Source organism: Cygnus olor, chromosome 16 (genome assembly GCF_009769625.2).
Source record: "Cygnus olor isolate bCygOlo1 chromosome 16, bCygOlo1.pri.v2, whole genome shotgun sequence".
In the NCBI taxonomy this organism is placed as follows: Eukaryota; Metazoa; Chordata; class Aves; order Anseriformes; family Anatidae; genus Cygnus; species Cygnus olor.
Window position 1 is genome coordinate 6441700 of NC_049184.1, and position 21076 is coordinate 6462775.

A 21076-nucleotide genomic window follows, 5' to 3' on the forward strand; every position below is an offset into this window, starting at 1 on the left:
AACGAAGTCTCCCCACAGGATGATTCCTGGAATTAGATGCATTTGTACAGGAGGAGGTCATCAGTGTAAGTTTGTCTTTTTCATACTGTTTTTCCTTAGCATTTGCTACTGGTTCAGACAAAATAGCAGATTCATTCAGTGGGCATATGATTATTTTCAAGCTATAACTGAACTGGCATTTATAAGCAAAAATAAACTACAATAAAAAAAAAATAAAATAATTTCTAACAACCTCTTTCCTGCCGCCCAACAAACACTCCAGGTATCTTAACCATAGCAATCAAACTGAAGGGATCTTCCTCTCCTTGCTTCATACAAACCTTCTCTAATGTACAAAGGTCCATTGGATGAAAGATATATTCTGCATAATCTGGGTGTTGATCCAGTGAAACTGGCTTTTGAAATGGCTCTGTCTGTTAGGAAAAAAAAATCATACTGCATCTTAATATTGAACAGTTTCATTAATATATATTTTTCTAATCAGGCACAAAAACAACAGGTTATTAGTAAAATGCCTAAAGGGCAAAATATTTCTATAGCCTTCATTAAACATTATTTTTCTAGCTGCATTTTCAAAATGCTTTGATTGTCGACTCAATATCAACAAAAACTGACACTTTGCTTCTGAAAAGCAGCACTTAAAGCTTCTAATGACTCCTCCTAAAAGAAGAGTATTGACCACTCCAGAGTAAAAATACTTCAAGAGCTAAAGTGTATCAAAACTAGAGTAACCTTTCCAGAAAGTGCCACTATTGTTCTGCTAAAATACTTATCGTAGAGACACCAGAGTTGCAAAGAGCCCATGATTCCACACATCTGGTTTTCCCAACGTATTTTACTGTAACATTGCAGACAGACTCCTCTAATTTATTTACAGGTACAAGAAAGGAACAAGAGTTAAAGCAAGCCATGGCAATTCATCACAGCATCTTACTTTGATTTACTTTTTTCTTCACATGTGTGAAAACTAGATAAAGCTTGCACAGCAAAGAAAGAGTGACCAGAAACCGAATCATAGAATCGGTGACTGGAACATCTGAAACTTAGAAGCATGTTGATTTTGAGGACTAAGACAGACTTGTGGAGAAAGGTAAAAGTCAAGAGGAAACAATTTTGCCTCCAAGACAAAAATTCATAGAGCAGCAATCTCAACTGGCATGCAAGTTGATGGCACAGGTTTTCATCACACCGAGTGAAAAATATTCAGTGTTTTACAAGTATATGATACAACTAATTTTTGTGGTAAAAACAATTTCTCCTAACAGACAGATGCTAGTTTTTCAATGGTTATAATGAATTACCAAACAGTGTCTGTGCTTACAATCTTGCCCATGTACCTGGACTGGTAAGAGATCATATCCTGTCATTCCCCTTGTATCTTAGAAATAGCATCGTCCACTTTCAGTGAGTGAGAAAACACAAAGTCCCCCTGGGAAGCCACACTGTAGTTTCAGCAGGTGTACTGAAAATATCTCCGGAAGTTGCATTAAAAGTTACATTTTAAATGCACTCCAAAACCATATATATAGTCTTAACTATTGTTTGCACCAGGTGGTAGACAGTACAGAAGCTGTCATATACAGTCCAATAAAATATGCTAGGCTCAAGATCAACAAAAGGAAGCAAAATGCAGTATTATGACAAAGATACGATCCAAGCATACAAAAAAATCTTCCTTACCCCTGGCTGTTTCATTTTCTGTAGTGCAAACTTCAGTAAATATGATAGCTGTTCAATGGTGAGCATTGTCATAGCTTTACTCTGTGTTTCTATGCATTCTGCAACTGTGATTTTCTAAAAATTAAGATTACAAAATATTTTGTCAGCAAACATTTTGAGGTGAATTCTCCTCCGTTAAAACATCCCAGCATTTGAATGGAAGAAAATAACCACCTCCTATGAAACAAAACATTTCTGATGACGCAGCATAAGTATTTCGGATAATTGTTTTACTCAATTTTAATTCTGAATACATTAACAAAAGTTTAAAAAAAAAAAAAAAACAGAAAAAAAAATTTTAAAAAAGGGAAAGGACTGAAAACTGCATCCAACTCCTACATCACACAAAGTGAATGTGGGAATACATAATTTCAATACAATGCAAGTTCACAGCAATGTGAATAAGTGAGAAATTAACCTGGGCTCTAATACAATAAGTGGCCAAAGAAAAACATGTGATAAACCAATTTACTTTCATTGAAGATACTATGATGCTAATTATTCTCTCCCCAGGAATCATTGGAGAGGAATGGTTAAATTCTTCCTTAGCCCTGCAGAAAAAAAAATAGTAGTAATAATAATATTCACTTGTGTACGTAAACCCTACAGTGGCAAATATTTTGAGCGCTGCTGCAGAGCTATCAGCCCACAGGAAGAAGCATAAGTTAAACTAGTTGAAAATGCAGAATGTTTTCAGAATTAGAGGTGTGATGAAGGGATCACTCTTTGAAATGTGGCCTTCTCTAGAGATGGGAACACAAAGGAAGTTGAAGAGTCATGGTAAGAAGGCAAACACAATCCAGGAACACATACAGAGAAGTGGGGAAGCAGCAACAGATGCCTCCTTTTTTTGTACAAATTCTTCTGGTACTGTTACCAAGAGGTCATACAGGAATAAAGCAAACGTTCAGGAATGTAAAAAAGCTGCTTCTATCTCACACACATGAAAGAAATCCACTCCTTATAACAAACTAACCTCACATTCTGGGCAAAACCAATCCCCCTCTGGTTCCGCTGTCAGTTTCAGACACTTAGCATGATAAACCCGAGGACAGAGTTCACAGCAGAGGACTTGGCCTTCCCGATGACAAACCCAGCAATAGAAATCATTCCGTCCATCCTGTGGTACAACATCAACAGGGTCTGTGGTGAGTGGCTGCTTCATATAGTAAAACGGACCATGTCTTAGTTCTGACTGAAATGTAGGCAAGAAAAACAGGTTTGGTTTCAAAACAAATTTGCATTTTTCAAATAATAATATTCATTATATAAAACAAGCAGAAATCTACAGAGTTTGATTAACATTTATGTAAGTACAATATCCTTTTCATTGCACAAAATCATTCATAAAAAGGTTTACTTCTCATTCAGATGACAAATGCTGAATTACACTCAACACTAAAATAAATTTTTGTGGCAAGTGAGGACATAATGTGCAGGTCATGCAATCCAACAAATATCAGTAAATACTTTTATCTTCAAGAAAAGAGTGTAGCTATAGAGGTTATACGTCCTCTGAACTCAGAATTCTGTGGGACTGTGGAAGCTAAATATTGAGAGAGATTTAGTAGTGGCTAAACCTAGGACAACTGAAGAAGTTAGTCATGAAACAAGGAGCTGAACATGATGCAAATCTGTCCTAAGTTGCAGCAATTCACAACTTTTTAAAATCAAGCAAGACAGTGCTGATTTTAATTGATAAGGCGAACCACGGAGTAGGGTGATACAGGAGCAGATTCACATCCTTAACAGGGTGTGCCACAGCAGCATGAACCCTGGAAAAGATTTAATCTACCATTTAACTGTGTATCAGAATTTAAGACTCACAATCTCCACTGGTTTGCCTGCACTAGAAAACAGTGTTAACTTCATAAACTGCATGAACTTGACTTTCACTTGAGCCTCAAATAGCTCAAAGATGACACAGCTGATACCAAAACACAACTGTTGAAGATCCTGGGATAGCCAAAACGGGTCAAAAGAGACCCAAAGTCTATTAGATTGAAGAGATTATAACATTTATTGGAAAATTAAGTACTGTTTATCAATGACAAAGGAACTAAAGTTTACTGGTTGGTATTAATTATAGGCATGGTTTGCTGCAGAGGATGCAGGGGATGGAGGGAAACAATCTTATCTTTAAGCTATTTACTGTAATTTTTTTTGTTTGACATAAAACCATTTGTTCATGACATTATTTTAACTATCCAACTGGCTGTTTGTAGTTTGCAGAAGCATTTTGTTTGATTCTCAGGTAATTTTGTGTGCTTCCTATACCAATTAACAGCTCCGCAAGTTCTTAGGCCCTTAAACTGCCACATGCCTACATGACTCATAAAACAGTGGAACAATATGCATGTTCCAAACCTTTGCAGCATCCTGTACAAAACTACTCACACAGGACAAATATTAAAAACCACAAACCATTATCATGCCAGTTTGGACTATGATCTTTCTAGATTTATTAAGTTACGAAGGACAAGGTCTAATTATTTTCATGAACAGACGATGTTCAAGGTGCAGAAGTGATATTCTATGACAATCCAGCTAAAGGTGTTACATCTCAGAAGATACACCAGAAGAGATATTACCTGTAATTATCAAATACTGTATAGTATTTTAAGCAAAGAAAGAATGTTACTGTAATTCCAAAAGTGTTCTACTACCTACAGGTTCACTCAAATTTCTATGTTTTGGCAGTCTTCATTTCCTATTCTACAGACAATATAGCTAGTGAAAAGATACTTGCTCCCACCACAGAAATGGACCAGGTATTATTTTCTGTACATTCTCTGTGTATGTTTAATCATATAATACAAGTTTTTTTACATGGAAGGTTCTATGAGATCCTGTGGAATAAAAGGGACAAGAAAAGGTTTTTCCTATGTTTCTAATGTATTATTATGCCATTCAAACCAAGATAGAAAGGCACGTGTAAACACAGAGTGAAAAAGAGAAAGCTGCAGTTTACAATTCAGAAGCATGTTTTGTTTGCAGTTGCATGCACCGCGGCTATAAGACCAAAATCTCAATAGTCTATACTTATACATAGATGCAACTATGGGGCATTGTCTTCAACTGCAGACAAAGCAAATTACCAGTAAAATTTATTACATACTTTGATTTTCAAGTGGATATCCACACTAAAATCGTAAGAATTAAAGATCCTGTTTTAAAATTTAAAATCTGTAAGACACTAAAGAGAAATGATCTCCTAATATCTAAATAAAAGAGTCCATTTCTGCTAGAAAATGGGAGGCATTAGTTGTCTGATCAAGGATGTTCCTATCATTTAGACATCTATCAGCTTATTTTGCCTGAGCTAAGTTTAAGGACAAAAAAAAAAAAAAAAGAAAAGAAAAAGAAAAAAGGAATAAGACTCAAAAAACATCCAAACAACAAAACAAAATGACAGAAAATCTCAACTACATCAAAAGACCTTTTCAGTTGTTCTAATCAGAGCAAAATGTTTTAGGAGTTTAAATTTTAACAGTCTTAAAATAAAAGCTTTGTTTTCTCATCAGTTTCACATCTCTTCAACATTTTCCTAGCAAGTGTCCAGGATGTGGAGGAGTTTAAAGAGCCTGCAGTGAAGCTCAGTAAAAGCCAAATTGGCCACAGTAAACTAGTTCATCAATGCCTACACATGCTATTACGGGACCTGCCAATTATCCTTCAATAAAATATACTTAACACTGAAAGACTTCTTTGGCCTGAGTTATTCACAGTTTTTGTTCCAGAATAACTGCAGTGATCAGGAATTTAATTTTCTTTCTTAACCAGTGCAATTGTACCACACTAATGTTTAATATGGATGATATTAATGAGGAAAAAATGCTTTAAACCACAGAACTTAATCCTGTGTTTACACGATATTGGCAAAAATGTACTAACATGCAAAAGGACTTTGAACAACACAGAGGTATGTTATCTGTAAATTAGATGAGAAATAATTTCAGTAGGGCTAAAGATTGCCTTCATGTAATCTCTTCCAGGATGATATAGCTGCTTTATAGCATTTGGTATTCAACATAATTCACATAATTCTTTCACTTGCATCATACATTGAATCAGAATTTCTCGAAGTCTTCTGGAGTTCTTCTAAGAGCTACAACAAACGCTATGAACTCAGTATTCAGAAGACACTGAAAATAACATTTCAAACATGAAAACTGAAAAATGCTGCCAGCACGACCCTTTGATTCATCTAGTTTGATAGCAGAGTGTACTGTCTGCCAATTTAAAGGAAGGGGAGGGAATCTACATGTACCAAGCGAGGGAGCAGCTGGATTTTTGTTAATAATTGGTAGTAGAAATGAGAATAGATGAGAGATTCCCACTGATATTGTGGTATCTTTCTTAATCTAGTAGATCGTGTCCCCAAAAACTTTCTTCTAATGGTTTAAATTAACGAGAGTTATTAGCGTTGTTGTTATTATTTATATATTCCTTTATAATCCTTTTGTTCAAAATAACACTTACTGGTTATATGTCTTGTTAGTTTTATGAAATAAAAAAGCAGGACACGGGTACTCTCTCTCTAAAAAAAAAAAAAAAAAAAAGTCCCCAAAATAAAAAATAAAGGCCACCCAAATCCAACTTAAAAAACTCCTACACCCACTGCATTCAACAATAAGTATATACTTCTTATAGTACGAAAATTGTGTTTCCTAAAGAGGAAATGGCATCTGTTCAGCTGTCTCTAAATCCTTCATTGTTTCATATCCTAGCATAACAAGACCATGACTTCTCTTACCTGCTCTTTATTATTACTGTTCAATAGACCAGGTTTCTTTTTCTTTTTTATAGGACTTGTTGATGCATCTTGTGGTGAGTGGCCATTAGAGGAATGTGGAGGGCTGGGAAACTTCCTTTTTTGTGCTGTGCGTTCGGCAGAGCCAGGATCTATAACAGATACAAGCAATACTGTTAAAGAGTGCATATTAATGAACTACATTCAGACAAGGATACAGTTTGTCATTCACACTCCACCACTGAACAGAATAAAAATTCTCAACTGCCTTTCATCCAGTCACTTACAAAACTGGAATCATAGACTTGCTAAGCTGTGCCACTGTTAAGTGAATTCTCAATATATTAATTTAGATTAACATTACACTTTTTTTTCCCCCATGGAATTCTGGCCATTCATCTAATTTTAAATTTTAGTATCTTTTAAAGTGTAACAACAATTACATTCTGTAGTGTAACAGAGCACTGTTCCATGCAAATCTATGTAATACCCCTTAAAAGAAGAATAAAAATAACAATTTCTGACAAGTTCACACTGTAATTTAGGAAGATAAACAACAGAATTTATAACGTGATAAATGACAAGGTCAGACACTCTTCCTATTTCCAATATTTAAATATACCTAATGAAATGTGTTAATAGAAAAAATCAAATTGTCCGATAGTCTGAAAATAATATTGCTTCAAATACTTAAGTCATTTGTAGTACATGCTAAATTGAATTGTAAAAAAGATAAAATTAAGACAAGACTACCACTCAAGTAGTAACTTTTGACAGCTAGATAGAGTAACAAAAAGAAAGTGACACAATTTTTTAGTGTCCTTCACAGTCAGCTCTTGCATTCACCAAGCAAATTACTAGAGCAGTTTAATAAGTCACAGTTGCAATCTATGCCCAAAGTTATTACTCCAGGTAACAAAGCTGGCCAGAAGGGAACATGTGCCTGTGTCTCAACTGCTCTAAGTCGTGGTTTGCTATCTTAGTGTAAGCTCATCAAGCAGCTTAAATTAAATAGCAGCAACTTAAGCAGCCCTGGTGTGTGCCCAGGTGGCTACGAACTAAAAAAATTCTTGAGACATAGAGAGAGAAAGGAAACTGAAACACAGGTCTACCCATATATTGCATATCTTCTAGTCAGTTTCACTCCTCCAATTACGCTAAATTGTTATTAATACACTTAAAAAAAATAATAATAATAAAAAATAACATCACTGACAAGCTCATCAGAAATATCCTAGGTGAAAATATGAGCATTTGCAACTTCATTTTCTCAGAACAAAATTTAAATGACTCCTAAGTAATACGGAAAGCTCAGGTTAATTACAAAGTACTAACATTTTTCAAAAACAAAAACTGCAATAGACAACCATAGTTCAGTGAAACAAGTTTGACAAAACAAGTGAAAGTTTAACAGATTTTTTTTAACATTTGTTTCATTTTTTCTTAAGTTGTTGATGTGTGTAACAAAACTAAATGTTAGGTAAAACCCAAGGGGTCACAAGTCACCACTCCAATAAATAGAAACAACTGAAACCTCCCCAAAGTCACTCCCGTATTTTCAATTCCCTACTCACCTGTGCTAGTAGAAGTGTTTCTGTGGGTGCATGCAAAGCCATTGAGAAATAAAATCTGTCTAAAAACTAACTTCTGGCTGCAGCTTTTTTTTCCTGTGGTCCCACTCACTGCACAGCCACACATACATGTAACACATTCAGCAAAGCAGCTACACGGGTGAGAACAAAGGAAGAAAATAGGAAATGCTGCTTTGGGGACTGAAGTCACCTTGACAGCTTTTTTGGCAGAGTAGTTTTTGGCAGCTATTTGACAGAAGCCAAAGTCAATCAAACCGCTGGTTGGGATGACGCTATTATCCCTTCCCTCCTGGATATGTGATCTTTCCTTCCAGGCCTCACTGAGTGATGGGCTCAGTTGCATCAGGTTGCTAAGCCAGCAGAACTCACTGAAACTTCACCTGAAGTCTCCAATGAACATCAGAGGTACCAGAACAACAGCCAGTAACTTATCAGCTTATCAGAGCATGTATGTTGTCAATAGTTTGAAATTAAACACAAAAGGTCCACCAAAGAATATTGAAGGTTCCCCCAAACAGAAAAATACTGAAAAACACAGCATTAGACCACGCCACGTGGGCAGTGAATGAGCACCTTTTTCCCCACAAATGCCTCCCAGTTTGAATTTTAAAAATTTATTGAATGAGAAAATGTCACTGAGCTACAAGGTAGGCCCATGGTCTCCTCAGTCCTCCCCCAAACAGGTACCAGAATGCTGTAATAAAGAGCTGAACGTATTTAGATAACACTTTACTTCCGTAATTCTTCACATCCAAAATGAAAGGTAGTATTAACCTCATCAGCATTACTATCAAAATCTATTTAAGCTTGTGTGAGGAAGATATACAAAAACATTCACAAGACTGAAGAACACTTTTGACAGCATAACCATAGCAAGTAGTTAGCACTCCCAGCCATCTAACCTGCCTGGAGCAGATATCCTGGGCCTGCTCCAGTTTTTAGCCAATCGTCTTAAATCAAAGTTGGGCTAAAATGGGCAATTTAGGTGCCATTCCGAAGTGAATCATGCCTGAGACACAACAAGGTTCACCAGAGGAGCTGCTAGATGGCCTGAGGAGGTAACATTTCAGGTATCTGATTTGAAGCCACTGCCACTGTTTTTGTCAGGGCTCTCAATTAGCAGGGCAGGCTAGTCGAGTGTCCCAGCTCCTTCCAGTTTCCAGTCCTCCTGGGTAGCATGTCACCTTCCCATAGCCTGTATTAATCCCCAGTGCCTTCAGGCATAGTTACAGAGCTACCTGAATTTGAACAGCTGTCACTCTACTCTGCCTGCTACTGGCTCTGCAGGCAAGAGATGTGTAGGGAGCCTGATTCACATCTCCAGAGGACAATGCAGTTGACTTACCTCCTCCTACCACACAGGCAGGGAAGATTGGGCATGCTGCTAACTAAGGTGTTTCCGTCAGGCAGCTGAGGTTACGTGGACTGGACAGAGCTCTGGGATTTTATATATATGAACCGACATCAGCATAAGAAAGAGAGCTTGTCAGAACAAATTAAATATAATTCCTTTCTACAACAAAACCACAGATACCACAAATAACATGGCCACTGACACGTTCTCTTTAGACATTCCTAAAAGAGCCAAGGAAATGAAGTTCATTTTAAAACTGTACACAAAATAATGCCCTGTGAAATTGAAGTTGGACTGAATCTCATACAAAGATGAGGTAATTTGTCACATAGCACAAATCTTAGAGGGTCAACGACACAATGAAAAACTAGATTTCCAGATGATCTCTGTATTTTCTACAAATGTGAAGGTCAAACTGTCAATAAGGAGAAATAAAAAACTGGCTGCAATAATGATTTGCACAAATGGAGCTAAGGTTAACAAGCTAGGCAGAAATTGAAAAATTTTGAACAACAGTTGAGCATATACTAATAATGAATTAATGACTTGTCTCTGTTATGAAAATGGCCAAATGACATTGATGTAAAAATAGGAGCGATACATACAATGTAGTCTTAATAACCTTGGAATGCTTGCTTATAAAGCTTACGTTTATGGAAAATAGCATACTATTGAGTGGACAGAGTGAAGCAGTGTCAAGAAACTACACAGTTACTAACGTAGAAAAACTTTGAGAAAACATGCTCAAAAAACCCCATGATGCCACTATATCTTATTCATGATGCAAGCTCAAGAAGTGATCTGAAGATGTGTCTAAGCATTTCAAGACAGACATTGTCCACATGTATGGAAGAAAATATAAAAAAAGATGGAAAAGGTGTAGTAGAAGAACTTCTGTAAATGAGAAGTTGTAGTGGTCTGCATTAACTTGTGTCAATCAGTCTTACCTATTATAATTAGCTTTATACTCTACAGGTGGGCCCAGACACATTACCTATCAGCTGTAATGACAAGCATTTTTTTCTCCATTTCCTGGAGCTTTTTAACTTTTTTTTTCTCCCAAAATATATAACTGCACAGAAAATAGCAGCTGTTTGGACTTCTTTCTACATGACTGTATGGAGAATTTGGTGCTATACAGTGACTTATGATTGACCAAAAGCTTGGTAACATGTCAAGATAATGATTAAGAATCAGGAAAATTGTAAATAAATATGAGAAACATCTGAAAAACACAAAAAGCTAAATGGACAATACAACTGAGGGAAGGATGAGAAATTTAGGAGCATTTGTCCATCCTGAGTTTTGTTCGTACGGAATAGCTGCACCAACTTAACCACACATATAATTTTGACAATACCAGGAAAAGCGTCTACTACTGGAGTTACGTAGGCACAGCTATTTCAGCAGTGTTGCCTAGCAGAAATGTTGCGTTGGCTGTCAGAGAAATTTTTCTGTTGACATAAGATATAAAATTTCGGCAGAATGTAGTTAAGCTTGTGTAAAGTAATAATAATTAAAAAAAAAAATACATTCTATGTTCAAAGTTATCTTTGGCACGAAGAAATATCATTTTTTCCTTCCTACCCCTCCCCTTTCTACATCAGTAGCCTGTGTGTAGGACCAGTTATTTTCTCACATGCCTACGCTGAATTAAACCAATACAGTATGTCTGAGACCATTACTGTTACTTGACTTGTTTCAATTCAAGTGCATCTGCCTCCTACTCCTTTTAGGCCAAAATTCAGATTAATTTGACAATACAACAAATAGTCAAATAAGATATGTCCTCTAAATATGAGAAAAATACATCTGCTTCTCCCCACCTCCTTAAGCGAATATGACTATAAAAATCCTAACACAGGTACAACTATAGTGACAGACTAAGGTTGTTTTTTTGTTTTGTTGAGGCTTTGTTTTTAGTTTTCCTTTTTTGTTTTGTTTTGTTTTCCAATTCAGCTAATCAGAAGCTGGCAGAAGAACTCCTTTGGCTGGCATATGCTTCATATATCCCAAGAGAGCTGAGCTAATACAGCTATCATGAAAGAAACACTGCAGCAGTGTCAGCTAAACCAAAACCCACAACTTAACCAAAGCGATCAAACCTAAAACCAAAACAAGTTCTGAATTCAAATTTTTCATTAAAGTGGAATGGAGCTTACTCAGCATGGGAACTGTTTGCATTCAGAGTGATCAGCAAAAACTGCATCGCACCAGTTTTTTCTCATCCTGCCATCACCATGTGGCTCAAACAGTATGTACAACAATGTCATGTTTTGTTTCTTTTCCATAAGCTGCAGTTCTCAACGAGGCTTTTCCACACGCTCCTGAAGGAAGCCATAACTAAACTACTCTTACTGTGAAGTGCTGACCATGCCTTAATCCTTGTTTTCCCAATGCAGAGATCTGAAGAATTGTCTCTCCCTCCTGGAAACAACATCCTTAAAGTACTTGCAATGACCTATGAGCTTGAGTTTCTCTCCAGCAAGTAACTCCCTCAGCATAACTCACTGAAGAGACTTGGGCATTTATTTCCAGAGTGTACGTATGCAGGCACAGCTTGAACCAGGAGGGTAACAGAAGCATGTAGCATTCTGCCCTTTGGCTTCCATTTCTTACTCCCAGGCACATAACTACCACCAGCGGAGCACACTGTGACACTGCTTGTGGTGCCTTAGCTTTAGTATGCAAAGAAGAAAATCAGGTGTAAAATTTAAGTTCTTCTTTATTGGCTTGCCGCCATAATGTCATACTTTCTCACTTTCAAATTATGTTTTTTTCCAAAGCTGCCTGATTCAGGTCAGAAAAGGGTTAAACTGCTATTAGCTAAACAAGAAGTGAATTGCAATTCAGTTACTGCCAAATCAAATCCAAACTATACTTTAGCTGGAAAAAGGTACTGATTCAATACTGATTGAACCAATGCACTAATGATCCCATGGAAATATATGTTTGGTTAACCGATTTTGAAAACTACTTTACATTAAACTAGCGTAATTTGCTTCTGTGGCTCAAGCCTGAGAATATTAGGGATTTTCAAATAAACAAGTGGTGACTCATAAAACACACAAAAACTGACCTGAATTATGATTTTTGTGGTTTTTGTTTTCAACTGACAAGTTATTGAAATGTCAAGAGATTTTCTGGAGGCAATGTAAGATATAACTTTAAGAAAAATAAGGAACAGACAGGAAAACAACAATGCAAAGGCATTTTCTTTCAGATTTAGCAATCACCAATTTACCAGTCTGTCAGGGAACTAATAATATAAACAATCTTTAATTCAGCTCAGGTAAAGTAAGAATGACAGTACCTAGTTTCAAACTCTAATTAAGATAGAGAATGCCTAAGTTGTATTTTATGAGAATTTTTCTTGACAGCAGTGCTCTGTTTAGCACACACTGCCTCTCACTCCTTGACTCTTCCAGCTCTGCTAGCAGAATACATGTAGCTGTTCTGAGAATCGGATCAAGACATTCATCCTTGTTAAAATAATCTGTCAGGAGGAAGGGCAATTTTTAACCTGGTTTAGTTTCCCAATGTAGTTCAATTTAATATTTATTACTTGAACAAAGCAAAACAAATCCAAGAGGAAAGAACAAAGACCACCGAATTTAAACTGTACAACAGCTTGGTGACTAGGACAATTCTATAGGAGGTCAATTTAAGTTTCTGCTCAAAAAAATAACACCAAGAATTTATGATCTCTTACATATCAAGCAAGTATTTTTAAAACGGTGTTTAATGAGCAAGAACAGTCTCACTTAAGAGTCTATTTCACAATGCCAGTTAATTGTCAATCAGTATATATCTCTGCCATCTCCCTGCTTCTTCTACAAAACTCCTGTCATAGGTTGAGCAAGACAACTTGAACCAAGTTGGGTCAGATGGGCATTGACTGTACACCCATCTTTTCTACCTGAAAAGGCAGGGATCAGACTTACAGTTACCCAGCACTCAGAAAGAAGTTAATTTGAAATGTTCAGTACTCTAAATGAAGGGCATTACAGAAAAATAATAAATGAACATTTCATTAAAGATTATATGACAAACCAATTGTTCTACTGAATAATCTTGCCAAACAATCTTACTCCACTTATTTCTCGATTTTTGAGATTTTTAATTTTACCTCCACATTATTTAAAAATTGTTTCTAGTGCAAGTGAAAAAATATACTTGAAATAACCTTTTAAGTTCTCAGTAAAAGCTACTTGTTTTTCATCACTAGTTTATTATTAATTGTTCTACAATGTTACCAACGTTGACATGAGCACTTATGAGTGTTCTCCCAAAGCATCCATTGGGAAACGACAAGCTAGCTTGAGGTTCACCTGAAGTTTAGAAATCATTGTTTAAACATGCCATCATGTAACTACAGGATCAGTAACTACTGCTCACAGAAAACTGGCCTAACTTCACCTAGACTATCACTTCTCCCTTCCTTCCTCCTCCTCAAAAGCTCTGAGTGCATATGAGTTAAATGGTTTGAGGAAGAATTCTGAGACAAAAAAGAGCAATACTAACTCCAATGTGAGCATCACAATAGTCTGATTTGGTAGATCAAGCTTCAATTACTTACGGTTTCTAGAAGTCTGAAGTCTCCCATTTATACTTTTTAAATTTTATTATCCTGAATGGTTGCTAACAGATTTATGATTTTTCAAACCCATTACCTATCATACTATAGCAAGCTGAATTATCTACAAAATGCTTAACAATATGATGGATAACTCTTTTAGAACATATATGCAAACTCTGAGGCATTTTAATCTTATGCCAGGATTTTGAAATATGACCCAGTTGCGATCAACCACTAAAGCCCTGTTTACATTCCAGAAACTTCAACTGATGCAATTAACCCAATCCAGTTGCTTGATGTAATAAATAACTGAGGTTAGCCATGGTTGTGTAAATCCTGTTTAATTCTTACATTACAGTTTTGGGCAAGTACAGAAAGACATTGTTACATGTCTTCAGTGCAGGACTTTGAAAGATAAAAACAAGAAACACATGCAAACCTCTGGCAATATAGCAGAGGTAAGCAGCTTATAAACTACAGCCTGGCTGTAGGGGGACTTGCTGCCCCAAGGCACTCCTGAAGACCCTCTGCACTACTGAAAAAAGTCTCAGGCCATACTACTTTGCACTGAAGCATTCTCAAATTATTTTTCAAATTGAAGCAAGAATTTCATACTTGGTATCAGAAAGTTGATAAAAATGTTTTATTATGAAATTGTTACACTATATATAATTTATTTGGGGAATTTGATTTTAGTAATCATTTTGTATTTATATTCAAAATAACCGAACAAAGTCCTTACTGCTGAGAGATGCCCTAAGATGCCTTCAATACAAACCTTTAGCAGGGCAAAATTTGTACTAGTCAGAATTCTCACCATTAAGTGTAGTAGTGTTTCAGAATATCATTTGATGACACAGCTAAGACCATCTAATGACTAGTTGTCACTGACAGGACAAGTCTGATCCTAGCAATGACATCTATCCAACTCCCTAGTAATCTGGTTCAGAGAGATAAGCACATAGAAAACTGCTTCTGTACCCAAGTCCTTAACTCACTTAGAATAGGATTGGCTATGCGCCAGTATAGATGTAAAGGAAACATAAGGAATGTGTGACTGATGAAGGGATGGAGAGAGTTAAAGAACTCCTTTTGACTAGTTAACTAGGCAGGCAAACAGGGTACTAGCTGAAATACAGCTGTTATGGAAGTCCATCTGCCACCAAGGCTAACTTCTATCAACAGGTAAGTAGATGAAAAACTGACCTGAGAACTATAAAACAAACAAACAAAATCTTCCAGTTCAATAGTATGAAAAAGCCCATGGATGAGTCTACTGCTGTCCAAAGAAAACAAGTACAAGTGAAGACAGAACTGCATCAGACAATGATTTAGCTGGTTATACTGCTCTGGGAGCACAACCTGGAAACATTCAGGAAATTCTCCAGAAAGCCTTGAAAGCTCCATCTTGAAATATTTAATAAACAAGTTTAAAAAGTAGTCCATAGGGCTGGAAAAGAAATACAACAAGATGTTTCTGTCAGACATGTTAATGTATCATATGCAGAAGAAAAAATATTACAATAATCTAATCCCTGGCCTTTCTCCTTTGCTAAATATCAATCCTCTACTGAATCCATTCTGTTTTCTCAGACTTTCTTTATTCTCTTTAAGCCATCATTTCCCATTTCCAGTTTTCAGATGCCTTACACCTGCTTGTTCCGATCAAGGCAGCAGTATATTTTAAAACCCCATCTTTAATGAAGCTGCACATTCACAGCTTATAGGAAGACCTAAATTAGAACTGCTACAGTAAGTCTTCTCCTCCTCCTGACTATTGCTATAGACTCACTCTTAGACACCACATTTTAAAGCATAAGAAGTCGCAGCTATGGTTTTATGTTTTAGTTTCATTAGAGCCTAAACCCATCTAAATACTGGCTGCCAAACCTCTACACTTCCACTCAACTGGTATATTCCTGCCCTCTCTCTTACACCAGTTCTGGCAATCTACCAAGCTATTTCAGCACACTAGGCTAGTAGAAAACTATGCATGTTTTATGGTTCAGTTAGTTTCCTGTCAGCTTAACTATTGAAGGAAGTGGATAAAACTGCAGCACTGAGCAGTTTGACCAGCTTAGGCTGCTTTGAAACCACCACCTTACTTAAACCAATTCAAAAGGCTATGTTAACACCTTTGTTACAGATTAAACAATGCATGTTTCAGCTCAGCCTAAACTGAACTGAAATTGATTTATAACAATTAGAATTAAACTGTTTATTCTACAACAAGAATGTTTATGAAGAGGTCTGCATAGACCTAGATGGCTTTAAAACATTCTATTTCATTACAACTATCACTACCCAGGCCCCAAATTAGCTGTACAAAGCACACTGTAGCAGAGCAACTTAGGCTACAAACTTGGAGCACATCAGCTTCTCCAGGACAAGTGTGAAGTTAAACAATACTGTCAATTTAATTTCTGCACAAGCTCCTCAGACCATCAAGAACAAAACCTAAAAACACAAGCAGAGCTCCATGCTTAACAGTTTGTCTATATAGGGTCAATTTCCCCATCTACATCCTTTCTAAAGCACACAAAGCAAAATTCTGAACAAGATTAATGTTACAAGAGGAAACATTGCTACCACTATCACACCAGTATAGAACCTTGCCACATTTTTTCTACCTTATACAGAGTGTAACAACAGTTTTTGAATTCTGGTTTGTGAATTTTCTATTGCAGAAACACTACATGGAACTAACAGAGAAACTTGTCTCAATACATATAACAAGCCAAGAAAGATTCATTTTAGCAGGCCTAAAACATGGCCAACTCTGGTACTAACCAGGTGACATTTATGATCCACAGTTACTTCCTCTTTATTTTCTATGCAAACTTCCTATGCATTCAACTAGTATAAAGTTCTACCACCAATTCATAAATTAAGTTGGGAATATAACACGGCTTATAGGCAAGTCTTTATTTATTTATTTATTTTACATCCCACAATGCTTCTTCACCGACAAAAATGTAGCTGAAAGGGCTAAAAATGGGTGATGGTTATTTTTCCCTTAGAATAGCGCAGGCACGGGTTTTGTCCAACACACACTTCAAATTTAACAAACCAATTAAAGAAAATGAGTAGTCAGTGAAGTATAAAAACATGAGTCATTTTCTTACAGGTTAGCTCGCTTAGAACTGAACTGAGCCCAAGCAAGGGGAGCTGCAAGATCACGTGTGTGAGAGCCGAGATTATGAGTTGAAAGACTGCCCCTTTCAATAACCATGAGGGATTAAATCAGCTTACTGTCCTGGGAAATTTCATCTTAACCCTACAAGAAAAGCAGAAGTTTTCCTGTGGGCTTAATTAATTGAATCATTACACCTTGAGGTCACACCAGCACTACAATTAATGCAAGGGAATTGCAACCTGTTGTATGGATCATGCATTTGTTTCTGTGCTGAGTAAACAGCAGTGCTAAAATGCAGACAACTACATAAACAGGTATTAGACTCATAAAAGACTTTTAGATACTGGATGTCAGAGTGACATAACTAACAGTTTAGCTTGCTTGATGCATGTGAAACTCTTATTAGCATCGATATCTGTGTCAAAGTCTTTCTAAGGTGAACTGAAGCTGAAATATGTCATATCACCCCCTTTGTCTCCCATATTGGCTGGGATCTGACAAGCACCACAAAGGAGTTAAGTGGTGGGACCACAAAGCTGGGAGCAGGGAAGACCAAGAATTTCCCCTTTCAGTTACAATCATTAAAAAAAAAAAAAAAAAAGGTTAATTTTCTGCTAGCTTAGTAAACTGAAATATAGAGAAAAGTAAACATTACAAATAGTTCAGGGATGGAGACTGGTGTGCAAGACAAGAAGCAGAGAAGGGGGAAAAGTACAGGGAGAAGGGGGGGCAAAATGACTAACTGAATCTCTTCTGAGCTGTCAGATGGTAGGTATTATACCATCTAACCATACCATGAGAACTGAAACAAGAAAATTACTGTCCATTAGTAAAATATGACCTAAATTCAATTTAATAACCATGTTATCTCCACAAGATCTGTAATTAACAACAAGAGAATGCAGATGACCTGTGCCAAGCTTTTAAGACAATTACATCTGCGCAGTCAAGAACTGACAGGACTTAGGACCCTTGTAGTAGAAATGTGTGTATGCGCCAGAATTTAAACAGGATGGTAGTATCCATTGCTGCTGTTTTACAGAAATAGCTTTCAGGTAAACTGAGCTACAAAATCAGCTGCAAGCGCAAAAGGAGTGTGGACAGGCAGCTGGCAGTCAATTACAATGAATTGGAGCAAGTGATTATGCACAAGTATTTGATTGAAGGGCTTTTTTCCTCCACTCCAAATGACAGTGGCATTATTTACACCGATAATAGATGGTTACATCTTTGGTTTTCTTTATACCGAGAGAGAACAGCATTTGCCTCTAGTAACTTGTTCATAGGAAAAACTCCAGAAACCTGAGCGATAGAAATTCTCACTCACCTACAATTCCACCGAGTTTTCTTCAGGTGAGGATAATGGGATACATATATTAATATCCTTGAAACCACACTGTTCAGTGGACCAGTTTTTATGGAAATTTAAATGTTAATGTTCTTGTTTATTCTTAGGACAATTAGGATTGGTTACCGTAAGTAACAATATTAAGGTAGTATTTCCTTCCCGTACATTGCAAATCTAGAAGTACTTCAAAGGAAGCCATTGTAAGAAAGATGATACAAAAGGGTGATGTCTTCTCCAGGGACCTAACCTTAGTTATTCGTAAACCAGAAATAACAATGGAGCGTGCAGGTGGGTGGGTGGGGTTGACATATAACAAAAACTCAGCAAAAACTAAAACACTGTACAAAATACAATGGACACCATCAAATACACAGTGAGTCTTGCGTCTTCACTGAAGTGCAGTTTCTTTGTAGATTACATGATTGCACAGCTCCTGCTATCCCATTTACAAATATTCTTCTTTGTTGTAGAACACACCTGAAATAGTCCTTCTCACTCACCTTTGGATCGAGTGGAGATATCCATCCCCTCCACCACCTCCTGCTCTGCCTTTATTTCCTCTTCAGCCAAACTGCAGGAGTCAAAAAAGTGAATTAGGAGAGTTTTAGATTATATTATTCCCATGTCTAATTTCATACATAGAAATTCAACATGACACTGTCAAATACAACTATATTAAGATTTCTGATGAAATTAAAGGTCTGCTATTTGCCAGAGTATACACTGACCAGAACATGGAGAGAGGCAGTCCCGGTACATACGCATGCTGCATGTTACCCATCACAAAGGCAACATTTCCATACTAACAACAGCCTTGTAACACGTATGCCATTGTCTGTATAAATCATACCGGACAGACAAACAGGAATTCTCTTCCTTGTGCCTCCTCATCTAAGGCCTGTATAAGCTGTGTGAACAGACTCCTGCTAATGTTTAAACACTTGCCTGCACCACTGAACAGATTAGCTGAAGTAACAGATTTAGCAACAGAACAGCTTGCAAAATTAGAATGTAATATGCAGTTTCAAAAACTATTAAAATAAATAATTTCAAGGATTTTTAAATGAGACTCTATAACAGAAAACTACGTATTTATAATCCACTGGCAATACAATTCCATTAATTATTATCTTTAATAAAGAATAAACAGAACTGATTTGTTACTATCATTCAACCATGGGATCTTATACAGATGCTTTTAATTTATTCCAGGTAGGATTAAATGATTCATTAGATGACAAACTAGATCTGACTTGCTAGTATTCTACTTTCTTATAGTTATGCCATTCAGGAAAATAACTCGATACATTTTACTAGTTAAGTCAGTTTGGAGAGGGACTATGGAAGAGAAATGAAAATGTCTAGAAGTATTCAGTTACACATCAGTTTTGCAGCTATGACTGTTATAGATGAATGATAAAAGAAAACATGACATTGAAGCAAGCCCAAATTCAAAACAATGGACAAATGCAATTACGGTGCTTGAAGCAGGTATCACAGTTGTCTACTAATACCACCAAAGCATGACAGCCAAGCAGGATGTAAATCTTTTCCTCTGCAGTGAGGATTTACTGTCTAGTTTGTTAACGTAAGTTGTTGCTAATACCAGTTTATGTTGATATGGCAGACTGTGAGCTACTGCTGCTAAGAGTGGACTGAGATTTTCCCTTCAGCCATCCCAGCAATACGGACAGCTATTTCTACCATGAAGGCCAAGAGGACAGCTAGAGACCTTTGCTTTAGCCAATACCATTAAATCTGCCTAAGGCAGCTAATCGGAGCATTGAAGTAACAGGGAGGACTTAGTTACATTTATAACAGAAAAACTCTTGAGACTGACAAACAGTTTGTATTAGCAGGAGTTTTGTTACTGGTATAAGTTAAAACAGTTTTCTAAACAAAGTAAAACTTACCAGCAGAAGGACTTTTTAGTCTGGTATTTATCAAAACTACTTTTGAGCACCTATCAACTGTCAGAGGGTTGGGTTGGAATTCCTTTCATATTTTAAACAGGACAGTTACGTCAGCCAAAAGTTTAAATACAAATGAACAGAGCTCAATGTATGGAAGACTCAAAGCTGAGAAGATCCATCAACTCCAGAAAACGTTATTTTATATTTGTCATTCATATATAGTAACAATATAGTAATAATTCACAAATTAAGCACTTTAAAATCATAAAACACATCATAAAAAACAAATTCTATAAACTATGCTGCTAATTCCAGGAGCACAGAAAGGGAGCCATGTGACCAGAATTATGGTAAATGTGTAGCACTGTTGACCATAGCACAATGTTTCTCAGATTTATTTTGCACAGATAAATTAAATGCATGGTAGACTTGACCATAATATGATGCTCACCTATTTACTATGCATGGGAAGATCAATTATACTGTGCATTTGTTACGTCCTTTCCCAGAAGGCCTCTAGCAAAGAGGAGCTGGCAGTGTGTGGCAGACACCAAAACTTGCCCTTGCCCCTTCTCTTTCCTAAGAAATAGGAATGGATGGGCTTACAGGATTGGTTCATTACTCTCTTCCCATGTTGCACTACTTTTTTTCTTCTCTTTCCCCATATAAAATCCTATTTTCA

At 36.6% G+C, this 21076-nt stretch overlaps 1 protein-coding gene across 8 annotated transcripts in view; it reads right to left on the reverse strand.

The window, feature by feature from the left end:
• ZMYND8 (zinc finger MYND-type containing 8) overlaps positions 1–21076 on the reverse strand; it is a 59450-nt gene that overhangs the window by 29484 nt on the left and 8890 nt on the right. For 5 of the 8 annotated variants that reach the window (XR_005824948.1, XM_040576195.1, XM_040576198.1 and 2 more), the window contains exons 2-6: positions 18982–19052; positions 6476–6624; positions 2696–2914; positions 1681–1794; positions 321–413 (exon numbers count right to left, since the gene is read on the reverse strand). Coding sequence is in view for 7 of the 8 variants with exons in the window: in XM_040576195.1 (XP_040432129.1) it covers positions 321–413; positions 1681–1794; positions 2696–2914; positions 6476–6624; positions 18982–19052 (646 nt within the window). In the remaining variant the exon portion in view is untranslated. The remainder of the gene's footprint in view (positions 1–320; positions 414–1680; positions 1795–2695; positions 2915–6475; positions 6625–18981; positions 19053–21076) is intronic. The other 3 variants (XM_040576199.1, XM_040576196.1, XM_040576201.1) reach the window with 1 other exon arrangement.